General features: G+C 67.5%; 2 protein-coding genes across 2 annotated transcripts; one reads left to right on the forward strand and one right to left on the reverse strand.

The window, feature by feature from the left end:
- The first annotated feature begins 370 nt into the window (after positions 1 to 370).
- On the forward strand, positions 371 to 2,698 carry ZBTB3 (zinc finger and BTB domain containing 3). Its single transcript, XM_082300311.1, has 2 exons — positions 371 to 384; positions 1,053 to 2,698. The coding sequence occupies exon 2, from the start codon at positions 1,057 to 1,059 to the stop codon at positions 2,176 to 2,178; it is 1,122 nt and encodes a 373-aa protein (XP_082156437.1). The 5' UTR covers positions 371 to 384; positions 1,053 to 1,056; the 3' UTR covers positions 2,179 to 2,698.
- A 569-nt stretch (positions 2,699 to 3,267) lies between these two features.
- RCE1 (Ras converting CAAX endopeptidase 1) lies at positions 3,268 to 8,417 on the reverse strand (the record flags this gene model as incomplete). Its single annotated transcript, XM_082300345.1, has 8 exons — positions 3,268 to 3,587; positions 4,509 to 4,571; positions 5,104 to 5,175; positions 5,710 to 5,877; positions 6,960 to 7,038; positions 7,515 to 7,598; positions 7,687 to 7,789; positions 8,245 to 8,417. The coding sequence occupies 8 exons, from the start codon at positions 8,415 to 8,417 to the stop codon at positions 3,373 to 3,375; spliced, it is 957 nt and encodes a 318-aa protein (XP_082156471.1). The 3' UTR covers positions 3,268 to 3,372.
- Positions 8,418 to 14,304: the final 5,887 nt, after the last annotated feature.

The following is a 14,304-nucleotide window of genomic DNA, read 5'->3' on the forward strand; positions in this document are numbered from 1 at the left end:
CGGGGAAGAGGCGGGAACGCCGCGTGAGGGAGGAACGAAAATCCAATGAAAGCGCGGGAACTCTGAGTGACAGATCGCCGCGCCCAATCAGAATGCTGTTTCTGCCTGCTGCCCCGCCCCCGAGGGCTTCCTTGGCAACGCCCCGCCCCCGCGCCCATGGCAACCACGGCCCTGGCGACCGCGGGCCGCCTCTTTCCGAAGAACCAATCAACAGCGCGTATTCCTGAGCGGCGGCTCGTCCAGCCAATCAACGAGCGTCTCTGCCTCTGCTCGCCCCGGTCACACTGACTGACAGATGAGCTGACCAATGAGAGCGGAGCGGCGGGCGTGCCGCGCCGCCAATCAGCGCGGTGGGGCGGGGCGTCGGCAGGCCGCGGCTTTGTGGTGAGCGGGGCCGGGGGCGCTGGGGGGGAACTGGGACAAACTGGGGCCAACTGGGACGGGCTGGGGCAAACCGGGACTCGTCGGGTAGTGCTGGGCCCAGCTGGGATTGACTGGGACGCACTGGGGCTGACCGGGATTGCCTGGGATGGGCCCTCTCGGGATTGACTGGAACCCAGTTGGTGACACAGGGCCGAGCTGGGATGGACTGGGATGCGCCCCACCGGGCCCGACTGGGATGGACTGGGCCGCACCGGGATTGCCCAGCCGGAGCAGCCCCTCCTCATGTGTCCCCCCACCCCCTTTAACCCCCCCATCTCCCCCCAGCCGCCCCCCGGCATTCCAGGACCACTGATCCCCCCTTTTCCTCGCCCCCCTTTTCTCCCACCATGGAGTTCACCCAGACCACCCCCCCAATTTCCTCCTCCTAAACCCCTTTCCTCCCTCTCCAGCCCCCCCACCCGGAATTCCAGAGCGCTGCCCCTCCCTTTCTCCCCGTCCTCAGTCCCATCTCCCCCCAGCCCGATGGACTTCCCGGAGCACCGACTCCCCGCTTTTCCCTGATTTCCCCCATTTTCCCCACAACCCAATGGAGTTCCCGGAGCGCTGACTGCCTCTTTCTCCCCGTTTCCCCCTCTTTTTCCCCCCCGTTTCCCCCTCTTTTTCCCCAGCCCCATGGAGTTCCCAGAGCACAGCCGGCAGCTGCTGCGGGGGCTGCGGGAGCAGCGCTCCCGGGGGATCCTGTGCGACTGCACGGTGCTCGTGGGCTCGGCGCCGTTCCCCGCTCACCGCGCCGTCCTGGCCGCCTGCAGCTCCTTCTTCCACCTGTGCTACGCCGAGCCCGGCGGCGCTGGCGGGGCCCGGGGGGCCGTGGTGGCCCTGAACAGCGACATCGTCACGGCGCCGGCCTTCGCGCTGCTGCTCGAGTTCATGTACGAGGGGCGGCTGGCGCTGGCGGCGCCGCTCGAGGACGTGCTGGCGGCCGCCAGTTACCTGCACATGAACGACGTGGTCAAGCTGTGCAAGAAGAAGCTGCAGGCGCGGGGCCCGGCCGAGGCCGACAGCACCAAGCGCGAGGAGGACGCCCCCAGCCCGCCCCCGCCGCCGCCCCGCCCGCCGCAGCCCCCCCAGCCCCCGCTCGGCGACGCGGGGACACCCCCGGAGCCGCCGCTGGTGGACGCGGCCGACACGACCCAACCCGGGGTGGGGGGCGAGCGACCCCCGCCCAGCCCCAGCAGCTCCAGCGAGGCCGCGCCGGGGCCCGGAGCCGCCCCCGCTGCGGGCGGGGGGGGTCCGTGCGGAACGGGCTGGGCCGCGCCCCCCGCCCCGGGCGCCGCCGTCAAGGCCGAGGCCATCGTGATCTCGGACGAGGAGCCCGACGGCGCCCGCCGCCCCCCCGCGCCCCCTGCCCCCCCCCCGCCGCCGCCGCCGCCGCCGCCGCCCCCGCCCCGAGCGGCGGCGTTTGGGGAGGGGGCGGCGCTGGGCCCGGCGCTGGGGGGGCTGCGGGAGCCGCTGTTCCTGGCGCCGCTGGAGCCCCGCGGGGGCTTCGGGCTGTTCGCCGAGGAGGCCCCGACGTGTCCCACGTGCGGGAAGACGTTCTCGTGCTCGTACACGCTGCGGCGGCACGCCACGGTGCACACGCGCGAGCGGCCCTACGAGTGCCGCCACTGCCTGCGCTCCTACACCCAGTCCGGGGACCTGTACCGGCACGTCCGCAAGGCCCACAGCCATGGAGGGCCCGCCCGCGGCCCCCGCGACCCCCGGGACCCCGCCCGCGACGGCGACAACCCGCCCTGACCGCGGCAGCCGCGCAGGGAACGGGAACAGCCACGGCTGCGGGGTGGCGACAGCGGGGCCGGGACGGGGACGCCGGGACTGTCCTGCGCCACCGGGACCACCGGGACTGGGACACCGGGACTGTCCTGCGCCACCGGGACCACCGGGACGGGGATGCCGGGACCACCGGGACTGGGACACCTGCGCTGACCGGCGCCACCGGGACTCCCGGGACGGGGACAACGCCCCTGACCGGGACCCCCGGGACTGGGAACGCGCCGCTGCCCTGAGCGGGACCCCCGGGACCCCGGCCCAAGAGGGAGCGGGGCGCGCTCGGGAGGCGTGGCTTTTTGTGGGGGCGTGGCTTTTGTGGGGGCGTGGCCTCGCGCGGGTGTACGGCGGTCACGTGGGAATAAAGCGCCGCTGGACACGGGCGGTGGGCGGGGCCTGGCCCGGCGTTGCCCATTGGCTGCGCTTCTGTCCAATGGGCGAGCGGGGGGGGGTCTCTCTCTCGGGACAGCGCCGCCTGGCGGCTGGGAGGACCTCGGGTAGCCCCAGGCCCCGCTCGGTGCCGGCCCAGTTCGGCCCAGTTCGTGGCGATTCCATCGCGTCTGTCCCAGTTCCCTCCTCCGCTTCCATCCCAGTCACTTCCACTTCCCCTTTCCGGTCCATCCCGCTCAGTCCCAGGCCCCTTCCACTCCCTCTCAGTTCCCCTAAATCCCCCCAGTCCCCCACCAGTCCATCCCAGTCCCCTCCAATCCATCCCAGTCCCTTCCCAGTCCCCTCCCAGTCCACCCCAATCCACCCCAGTCCCATCCCAGTCCCCCCTAGTCCCTTCCCAGTCCCCTCCCAATCCATCCCAGTCCCTTCCCAGTCCCCCCCAGTCCTATCCCAGTCCACCCCAGTGTCCCCCAGTCCACTCCAATCCACCCCAGTCCATCCCAGTCCCCTCCCAGACCACCTCAGTCCCTCCCAGTCCACCTCAGTCCCCCCCAATCCATCCCAGTCCCTTCCCGGTCCACCCCAGTGCCCCCCAGTCCACCCCAATCCATCCCAGTCCCCTCCAATCCCCTCCCAGTCCCACCCCAGTGCCCCCCAGTGCGCCCCGCAAAGCCTTAAACCACTTTAATCACAAAAATAGACTCTGTGCGGCGGCTGCTATAAAAAGGGGGGAGGGGCTGGGGGTGGGGGTGGGGCGGACGCCCCCCGCCCGTGTCAGGAGCAGGCGGGGGTCCCTCGGCACGGCGGCGGCCGCGCCCCGAAGAAGGCGGGCTCGGTCAGGGGGTGCAGCAGCAGCAGGAAGCCCAGGACCCCCAGCAGGTACGCGGGGAGCAGCGCCCGGCGCCGCGGGTGCCCCAGGGCCGCGCCCAGCGCCGGGAACCCCATGGAGTTACAGAAGGAGTGGCACAGCACCGGGCCCGCCAGGTGACCTGGGCACAGCGGGATCGGGGCGTCGGGAACCCCAAAAACACAGCCGGGAACCCCAAACTGCCCCCGGGAACCCCCAAACTGCCCCCGGGAACCCCAGAAACACAGCCAGGAACCCCCAAACTGCCCCCGGGAACCCCAGAAACACAGCCGGGAACCCCCAAAAACACAGCCGGGAACCCCAAACTGCCCCCGGGAACCCCAAAACTGCCCCCGGGAACCCCAAACTGCCCCCGGGAACACCAAAAACACAGCCGGGAACCCCAAACTGCCCCCGGGAACCCCAGAAACACAGCCGGGAACCCCAAAAACACAGCCGGGAACCCCCAAACTGCCCCCGGGAACCCCAAAAACACAGCCGGGAACCCGCAAACTGCCCCCGGGAACCCCAGAAACACAGCCGGGAACCCCAAAAACACAGCCGGGAACCCCAAACTGCCCCCGGGAACCCCAGAAACACAGCCGGGAACCCCCAAACTGCCCCCGGGAACACCAGAAACACAGCCAGGAACCCCAAACTGCCCCCGGGAACCCCCAAACTGCCCCCGGGAACCCCAAAAACACAGCCGGGAACCCCAAACTGCCCCCGGGAACACCAGAAACACAGCCGGGAACCCCAAACCCACCCCGGGAACCCCCAAACTGCCCCCGGGAACCCCAAAAACACAGCCGGGAACCCCCAAACTGCCCCCGGGAACCCCAGAAACACAGCCGGGAACCCCCAAAACACAGCCGGGAACCCCCAAACTGCCCCTGGGAACCCCAAACCCTTCCAGAATCCCCAACCCCCCCAGAACCCAAACCCCCCTGGGACCCCCAAACCCCTCTGGGACCACTCCCAAATCCCCCTGGGACCCCCAAACCCCTCCCGGGACCCCAAACCCCTCTGGGACCCCAAACTCCCCCCGGGACCCCAAACCCACCCGTCCTGAGGAACAGAAAGGCCGTGTAGGCCCCGAACACGGCCGTGTAGGAGAACTGGAACGCTGGAGGTGGGGAAAAGGGGGGTCAGGGACACCCCAAATCCCCCCCAGGACCCCCAAATCCCCCCCGGGACCCCCAAATCCACCCTGAGGCCCCCAGGAACCCCAATGTCCCCTCCCCACCCCTGCCGGGGCACCCCAAGAGCCACCCTGGCCCTAAAACCCCACCCTGAGAACCTCAAACCCCACCTGGACACCCCCAATTCCACTCAGGACATCCCGACCTCCCTCTGGACAGCCCCGGACACCCCAAATTCCCCCCTGGACATCCCAAATTTGCCCCCAGACACCCCAAATTTTCCCCTGGACACCCCAAACTCCCCTCCAGACACCCCAAACTCTCCCCTGGACACCCCAAACTCTCCCCTGGACACCCTAAACTCCCCCCCAGACACCCCAGATGCTTTCAGGGCACCCCAAACTCCTTCTGGGCATCCCCAGACACCCCAAACCTTCACTCTGGACACCCCAAATTCCCCCCTGGACACCCCAAACTCCCTCTGGACCCCCCAAATTCCCCCCAGGCCCCCCTCACCCGCTGCCATGAAGATGCTGCCGACGGAGCCGTGGCGGAAGCGCAGTTGCTCGATCACGTGGTGGAAATGGGCTGGGGGCAGCGGGGTTTGGGGTTTTTGGGGGGGTTTGGGGGTTTTTGGGGGGCCAGGGAGTGTTTTGGGGTACAGGGGAAAAGGCAGAGGGAGTTTGGGGGTGGTTTGGGGTCCTCACTCACTGATCCCGAAGAAAAGGGGACAGGCCAGCGCAGGGAGATGTTTTTGGGGTGTTTCGGGGTTATTTTGGGGGGTTTTGGGGTGCAACTCATTGATCCCAAAGAAAAGAAGACAAGCCAGCTTTGGGGTGGGGGGTTTGGGGGATTTTGGGAGGGGTTTGGGGGGTTTTGGGGTCCCACTCACCAACCACAAAGAACAGGGGGTAGGCCAGCATGGGGGGGGGGGGGGGGCTATTTTTGGGGTATTTTGGGGGTTTCACTCACCCACCCCGAACAAGAGCGGGCAGGCCAGCACTAGGGACTGTTTTTGGGGTGGTTTGGGGTATTTTGGGGGTTCCACTCACCCACCCCGAACAAGAGCGGGCGGGCCAGCACGGGGGGGTATTTTTGGGGTATTTTGGGGGTTTCACTCACCCACCCCGAAGAAGAGCGGGCAGGCCAGCACGGCGGGGCCGGGCCCGGTGCAGGGCACCAGCATGGGCAGCATGCAGGCCCTGAACACCAACTCCTCGGTCAGCGGGGCCACCACCTGGTTCCGCAGCCAGCGCACGTCCCCCAGGCACAGCGCCCACACCCGCGGGTCTGGGACACCCCAAAAGCCCAGAGAACTGAGCCCCAGAGCCCTAAACCCACACAGGGGCTGCAAACTGAACAGACACCCCCAAAAAAACCACCCAGAAAATCCCCCTAAAACACCCCAGAACACCTCAAAAAAACACACAGAAAATCCCCCCAGAACGCCCCAAAAACTACACAGAAAATCCCCCCAGAACGCCCCAAAAACCACCCAGCGAATCCCCCCCAAAAACACCCCAAAAACCAACCAAAAAATCCCCCTCCAAAACACCCCAAAAACCACCCAGCGAATCCCCCCCAAAACACCCCGAAAACCACACAGAAAATCCCCCCCCAAAACACCCCAAAAACCATACGTAAAATCCCCCCAAAATACCCCAAAAACGACACAGGAAATTACCCCAAAATACCCCAAAAACCACCCAGTGAATCCCCCCAAAACACCCCAAAAACCACCCAGTGAATCCCCCAAAACACCCCAAAAAACTACACAGAAAATCCCCCCCAAAACACCCCAAAAACCACCCAGAAAATTACCCCAAAATACCCCAAAAACCACCCAGCAAATCCCCCCCAAAATACCCCAAAAACCACAAAGAAAATCCCCCCAGAACACCCCAAAAACCCACCCAGAAAATCCCCTAAAACACCCTGAAAACCACACAGAAAATTACCCCCAAACACCCCAGAAACCACACAGAAAATCCCCCCAAAACACCCCAAAATCCACCCAGCGAATCCCCCCCAAAATATCCCAAAAACCACCCAGAAAATCCCCCAAAACACCCCAAAAAACCACCCAGTGAATCCCCCAAACCCCCACCCCCAGTTCCACGCAGCCCCCAAGTTCTGCACCCCAAATCGGGGTCTGGGGGGCACCAAAGGGACCCCAAATCCCAGTGGAGACCCCAAAACCCACCAGGACCCACCCCAAACCCCCAGCCTCCCACAGGGTCCCCAAATCCCCCAAACCCCCCCAAAAAACCCCCCCAACCCCCTCCCCCCCCAGTTCCACTCCCCGTGTTGGGGACCCCCATTCCTGAGCCCCCCCAAATTCGCGCCCCCTCCCCAAATTGTGCTGCCCTTACCCAGGGCCACCCTGATGCCATCGAGCCACCGCCAGGGACAATCCATGGACAGCTGGATCAGGGGCCCCAGGAACAGGATCTGGGGGGCCAGGGGGGTTTTGGGGGGGTTTGGGGGGGTCGTACCCCCCTTTTCCATCCCCTGGGGGGTCAATGGGGGGGTTTGGGGGGGTTTTTTGGGGGGGAGGGGGTTCCCCGTTTTCCACCCCACACCCACCACGTGGAGCAGGGTCAGAGAAAGGAGCAGGAACAGGATTTGGGGGCTGGGGGGGTTTGGGAGGGTCCTGGGAGGGTCAAGGGAGGCTTGTGGGGTCCAAGAGGGTTTGGGGGGGGGGTCCTGGGTGGGTTTTGGGGGTTCAGGGGGGATTTCGAGGGGGTCCCAGCCCCTCTCGTGCCCACCCTGGAAAGCAGGATTGGAGTCCAGGGTGGGGAGGGGGAGGGAGGGATCAGGGAAGTCTGGGGGGGGTCCTGGGGGTCACGGGAGGTCAGGAGGATTTTGGGGATTCCGAAGGGGTCCCGAGGGGGTTTTTGGGGGGGTCGCAGCCCCCCCAGACCCACCATGGTGAGCAGCAGAGGCAGCAGCGTGGCCGGGACCAGCCCCTCGAGGCGCAGCCCCAGCAGCGCGGGCAGGGGGGTGTCAGCCTGGGGGGGGAGGGGAGACAATGGGGGGAGGGCTCTGAGACCCCTCCCCACATTTTAGAGGATCCCCTTCTCCCTCCCCCCAACTCACCTTGACCCCCGTGAGCTCCTTCCAGAGCCACACCAGGGCCGGGGACAGCCCTGACACCACCAGGACGCTCGTGAAGCGGCGCTTGATGACCGACGGGTGGTCCCTGGGGTTTGGGGAGGGGGGGTTTGCACCCCAAAATCCCCCCGATAAACCCCCCCCCCCCCCATCCCCAGGCACTGAGAACCCCCAGCGCCCATTTATTTACCTACGACCCCCCCCCCCCAAAGCTGCCAAGGGCCCGTCCCAACTCTGAACAACCCCTCCAGGGACCCCCAATCCTCCCCAGGTACCTCAGAGACCCCCCCCATGCCCTGTACGTGTCCCCAAAACCCCCCAAAGCTCCCCAGGAACCGCCAGCCCCCTCCCACAAACCACACACCCCCCAATTCCCCCCCAGAACCCCCCCCCGACACCCTGTGCACACCCTCAGCCCCCCATAACCCACGGACCCCCCCCCAGTTTCAGCAGGTGCCCCACGGATCCCCCCAGGTCCCTCCCTGGATGCCCCCGGACCCCCCAAATCCCCCCGCAGGCCCCCCAAAGCCCCGCGGGCCGTACCTGGGCAGGGGGCTGCCCCACACGTACAGGCTGCCCACGTAGGAGCAGGCCAGGCTGAGGCAGCCGAGCACGGCGGCCCAGCACGGCCCGGCCCGGGCGGCTCCGGGGGCTCCGGCGGCCGCTCCCGACCCCGGCCCGGCCCAGGGGGAACCGGGGGGCTGCGGGGCCGCCATGGCGGGGGCGGGGCTGGGGGCGGGGCTACGGGAACCGGGGCGTGGCTACGGGAACAGAGGGCGGGGCTGGGGGCGGGGCTACGGGAACCGGGGGCTGCGGGGCCGCCATGGCGGGGGCGGGACTACGGGAACTGGGGGCGGGGCTGGGGGCGGGGCTACGGGAACCGGGGGCTGCGGGTTCGCCATGACGGGGGCGGGGCCTAAACGGAGGCGGGGCCTAAACGGGGGCGGGGCCATGGGAACCGGGTCTGCGGGGCCGCCATGGCGTGGGCGGGGCCTGAGCGGGGGGCGGGGCCGGGGCTATGGGGGTCGGGAGCGGGGCTACGGAAACCGGGGGCGGGGCTACGGGATGCGGGGGCGGGGCCAGAGCAGCAATGGGTCCGGCTTGTGGGCGGGGCTTGCGGAAAGGGGCGGGGCGGGATTAATTGGGTGGGAAACGGGGCGGAGCCGAGGGGAACTGGGATGGACTGGGATGGACTGGGAAGGACGAGGGGTCTGGGGAAATGGGGGGACTGGGATGGATTGGAATGGACTGGGAAACTGGAGGGACTGGGATGTTTTGGGATGACTGGTGTAGACTGGGAGGGACTGGGGGTCTGGGATCAGCAGGAGGAACCAACCGCGGGTACCAGGAATGACTGGGAGAACTGGGATTGACTGGGGGAAACTGGAAGCAATGGGAGAACTGGGAGCGAGCGCGTGAACTGGGACTGATGGTGGAACTGGGATCGATGGGGAGAACCAGCGTTAACTGGGGAAACTGGGAGCGACTGGGGCAACTGGGATGGGGCTACAGGGATGAGCCAGGACCAGGCGAACTGGGAGAACTGGGAGGAAACTCTGTCCTGTCTCTCAGCGTCCACTCGTCCAGGTCCTGCAGTTGGGGGGTCCTGGGGGTTACTGGGGGGTTCCGGGGGTTACTGGAAGGTCCTGGGGGTTACTGGGGAGGCTCTGGGGGTCCCAGAAGAGGAGGGGGACCCCCAAATCCCACCTGGCCCTGGCTGCTCTGGGACCCTTCCTGTTCCTCCTGCTGCTGCTGCTCCCTCCGCCCCCGGCGCCGCTTTGGGGGGTTCCCTGGGGGGCACGGGGGGGGGGGGGGGTGTTCAGTGCCCCGGGGGCATTTTGGGGACCCCCCACCCCCCACTGCCCCCTCACCCCCGCGGGGCAGCCCCGGCCGGCGCGACACCTCGGCCCATCTGCGGCGCGCGGCCGCCGCCAGCGCCGGCGTGTCCTGCACCTGGGGGGGACACGGTGACACAGGGGACACCCCCAAACCCCCCCCCGGCCCCCGGGGGACCCCCCCCCGAACCCCCAAACCTGCAGGGCGCCCAGGCAGGCGCTGCGGAAGCGGGCGCTGGAGCTGGCGGCCACCACGGCCGTCACCGCGGCCACCGCCAGGGCCTGGGCTCGGGCCATGCGCTGCTGGGCCTGGGGGGGAGAGGGGGGGGATTTGGGGGGTCACGGGGGGTGGGGGGGTGTCAGGGGGACCCCAAAACCCCGCACCCACCTGGTGCTGGCGGCGCAGCCCCCCCAGGACGGGGAGGAGCAGGGCCCGGAGCCCCCGGGCCAGCGCCGGGCGGCTGAGGCGGAAGGCGGGGTCCAGCTGGGGCAGGAGCAGCCGGCGCCCCCCTGGGGGCACCCCGAGTTCGGGGAGGGGGCTCCTGGAACTGTGGGGAACCCCCAGAGCGGGGGGACACCCCCGAACCACCGGGACACCCCCAAAATTATGAGGGTACCCCCCCCCACCAAAATTTAGGGACACCTCAGGGACACCCCTAAAGTTTGGGGATCCCCCTCCCCCCCCCCCCGAGCCACGGGGACACCCCCAGATCTTGGGGACGCCCCAAAATTGGGGTGCCCCCCCCCGCCTTACCTGCGTCGTACCCCCCGAAGGGGTCCCGGTGCCGCAGGAAGAGGAAAACCAGGAGCGTTTTGGGGTCCCCCTCGGGGGGCGTTTGGGGGTCCCCGTCCCCCTCGGGGGGGTCCCAGCGCACCCCAAAGGTGACATCGGGGGGCACCGGCTCTGTGGGGACAATTCGGGGGGAGGTGAGGGGGGAAACCCTAAAATCCCCCCCCAAAACAAGCCCTGGAACACCACGGACCTTCCTCATCCTCACGGGGCTCTCGGGGGTCCGGGGGGATTTTGGGGTTCGGGGGGGTCGCAGCCAGGCCGAAGCCCCCCCAGTCCCCCAGCAGAGAGGGGTCCCCCAGCACGGGGGGGGCCGGGGGGGGCACGGGGACCCCCGCGGGGTCGAACAGGTAAAGGTGGGAAGGTCAAGGAGAACAACGGGGGGGGATCCCCAAATCCCCCAGAACCCCAAATCCCACCGGGGCACCTCGAGACCCCCCAGGGAACCCCAATTTCCCCCCTTCCCAGCACCCTGAGACCCCTCCTGGGTACCCCAAAGCCCTCCCCGGACACCCCAAATCCCACCCTGGGCACCCCAAATCCCACCTGAACACCCCAAATGCCCCCCAAACACCCCCAAATCCCACCTGAACACCCCAAATCCCACCTGAACACCCCCAAATCCCACCCTGGGCACCACAAATCCCACCTGAACACCCCAAATGCCCCCCAAACACCCCCAAATCCCACCTGAACACCCCAAATCCCACCTGAACACCCCCAAATCCCCCCCAAACACCCCCAAATCCCACCCTGGGCACCCCAAATGCCCCCCAAACACCCCAAATCCCACCTGAACACCCCAAATGCCCCCCAAACACCCCCAAATCCCCCCCAAACACCCCCAAATCCCACCTGAACACCCCCAAATCCCCCCCAAACACCCCCAAATCCCACCTGAACACCCCCAAATCCCCCCCAAACACCCCCAAATCCCACCCTGGGCACCCCAAATGCCCCCCAAACACCCCCAAGTCCCACCTGAACACCCCAAATCCCACCCTGGGCACCACAAATCCCGCCCAAACACCCCAAATCCCCCCCAAACACCCCCAAATCCCACCCTGGGCACCCCAAATCCCACCTCAACACCCCAAATCCCCCCCAAACACCCCAAATCCCACCCTGGGCACCCCAAATCCCCCCCGAACACCCCAAACCCCCACCTGAACACCCCCAAGTCCCCCCAAACACCCCAAATCCCCCCCAAACACCCCCAAATCCCCCCCAAACACCCCCAAATCCCACCTGAACACCCCCAAATCCCACCCTGGGCACCCCAAATCCCCCCCAAACACCCCAAATCCCCCCCAAACACCCCAAATCCCCCCCAAACCCCACCTGAACACCCCCAAATCCCCCCCAAACACCCCAAATCCCACCTGAACACCCCCAAATCCCACCCCGAACACCCCCAAATCCCACCCTGGGCACCCCAAATCCCCCCCAACACCCCCCAAACACCCCCAAATCCCCCCTGAACACCCCAAATCCCCCCCGAACACCTCCAAATCCCACCCTGGGCACCCCAAATCCCCCCCAACACCCCCCGAACACCCCCGAATCCTCCCCGGCGCCCCCAGCCCCGGATATCTGGAGCCGGCAGAGGGGGGGTCCCGTGCCGGGGGTCCCGGGGGGGCTCAGGGCGCTCACCGGGAGCAGCTCCAGGTCCCCCCCGAAGCCCGCGGCCGCCAGCGGGGGGGGCACCCGCAGCGGCACCGGCACCCCCGGGAACGGCCGGAGGCGGCCGCAGGGCGCCCTGGGGGGGACGGACCAGTTCAGACCAGTTCGGACCAGTACAGACCAGTTGGGAGCAGTCCAGACCGGTCCGGACCAATCCAGACCAGTACGGACCAGTTGAGCTCCGTACACCCCCCGCCACATCCCAGTTTATCCCAGTCCATCCCAGTCCCATTGAGCCCACATGCCGGTCCATCCCGGTCTGTCCCAGTCCACCCCTTGCATCCCAGTTGGTCCCAGTTCACCCCAGTTTGACCCTGTACCAGCCCTACATCCCTCAGCCCAGTTTATCCCAACCTGTCCCAGTCCATCCCACGCAACATCCCAGTATATCCCAGTCAACCCCAGCACCACCCCACCGCATCCCAGTTCCTCCCAGTCCGTATCCCAGTCCATCCCAGCCCCATCCCAATCCCTCACAGTCTCTCTCAGCCCATCCCAGTCCCTCCCAGTCCCCTCACACCATCCCAGTCTCATCCCAGTCTCACCCCAGTCCCCTCAAACTATCCCAGTCTCATCCCAGTCCCATCCCAATCCCATCCCAGTCCCATCCCAATCCCATCCCAGTCTCATCCCAGTCCATCCCAGTCCCCTCAAACCATCCCAGTCTCATCCCAGTCCCATCCCAGTCCATCCCAGTCTGTACCCAGTGAAGTGCCGGCTCTGCACCCTCAGCCTCGTTCCCGCCTGTGCCCAGGGGGGCTCCGCGCTGGGGGGCACGGGGGGGGGGGGGGTGACCCCAGTTAGGAGGCCCCAGGCGCCGGTGACCCCAGTTTGGAGTCCCCGGGGTGGGGGATTCCCAGTTTGGGTGACCCCGAGGTGGGGGTGTCCCCAGTTTGGGGGGGTCCCGGGGGTCTCACCCGAGGGTTCGGGATGTGACGTTCCCATCGATGCTGACACAGAAATGAAACTCGACCTGGGGGGGGGGGGTTCGGGGGGGGTCACTGTGGAACCCCCCCCCTGCCCCCCCACTTTTGGGGACCCTCCCAAACCCCCCCCCCGGTACCTCGGGGTGCACGAGGCTGGTCCGGTGCAGGAGCCGCCACAGGGACCCCCGGGCGGGGGGCAACGGGGGGGGGTGACAGATCTGGGGGGGCACGGAGGGGGTGGGGGTACCCCAATACCCCCCTAAGAACTGCATCCACTTTGGGGGGGGGGGGTCCCAGCCCCATCCCCCCACTTCCCCCGTGTGTTTTGGGGGGTCCCAGCCCCCCCCAGTGACCCCATTTCCCCTCCCCGATGTGTTCTGGGGGCTCCCCCCCCCTCAGTGACCCCATTATTCCCCCCGCCCCCCCCAAATCCAGGCCACCCTGGACTATTTTTATCCTCCCGCCCCAATTCTCACTCCCGGGGGGCTCTCGGGCCCCCCCCAAGGTGACTTTGGGCAGCTGGGAAAAACAACAGAGAGAGGCTGGGACCCCCAAATTGCCCCCAAACCACCCCAAAACTCACCTGGAAGCTCCTTTGCACCTGAGCCTGGGCCAGGGTCCGCCCGCAGCAGGGGGGGAGATTTGGGGGGGCCCTCGGCAGCTCCTGCACCCCCCGAGGGGCTGCGAGGGGATTTTGGGGGGGTTTAGGGGGGGGGTCGAGGGTTTGGGGAGGATTTAAAGGACCCCCAGTGGGGCTGGGGAGGAGTTCGAGGGGATTTAAGGGGTCCGCAGAGAGATTTTGGAGGGTCTTGGGGGGCTCTTAGAGGAGTTGGGGGTGTTCCTGGGGGGGTCAGGGGGTCCCAGAGAGATTTTGGGGGGGGGGGTCTCCGGGGGGGTTTGGGGGTCTCTTACCCCCCCCCAGCGCTTCGGGGTCGAGGTCACGGCTGAGGGGTCCCGCGGCCGCCACTGGGAACAGGCGGGGGTCAGGGGGGTCTGAGGGGACCCTGGACCCCCCCAGGACCCCCAGGGCCCCCCACCCACCTGTGAGGGTGCAGGGGGGCTCCTCCGGGCCCCCCGCCGCTGTCAGGGCCACCAGCAGAGCCCCCCGACGGGGCTCCCCACTTTTGGGGGTCCCCAGGACCACCAGGAGTTGCTCCAGGACCTGCCAGGGCCGGGAGAGGTGGGGAGACCTCAAAAACCCCCCAAAACTCGCCCAAAATCCCCTCAGAGCCCCTTTCCCAAGACGCGCCCTCATTGCAAGTGAGCCCTGACTCACCCAGAGACCCCCAAAGCCCCCCCGGAGGCCTCCCTGGGGACCCCCGACCCTCTTAGGGACACCCCAAGATCCCCCTCAGACCTCTTTGGGGAC

Source organism: Coloeus monedula (assembly GCF_965178545.1).
Source record: "Coloeus monedula genome assembly, chromosome: 39".
Classification (NCBI taxonomy): domain Eukaryota; kingdom Metazoa; phylum Chordata; class Aves; order Passeriformes; family Corvidae; genus Coloeus; species Coloeus monedula.

What these genes read in the sequence shown, in the direction of transcription:
- ZBTB3 (XM_082300311.1), top strand. Translation starts at nt 1,057, where the DNA reads ATGGAGTTCCCAGAGCACAGCCGGCAGCTGCTGCGGGGGCTGCGGGAG.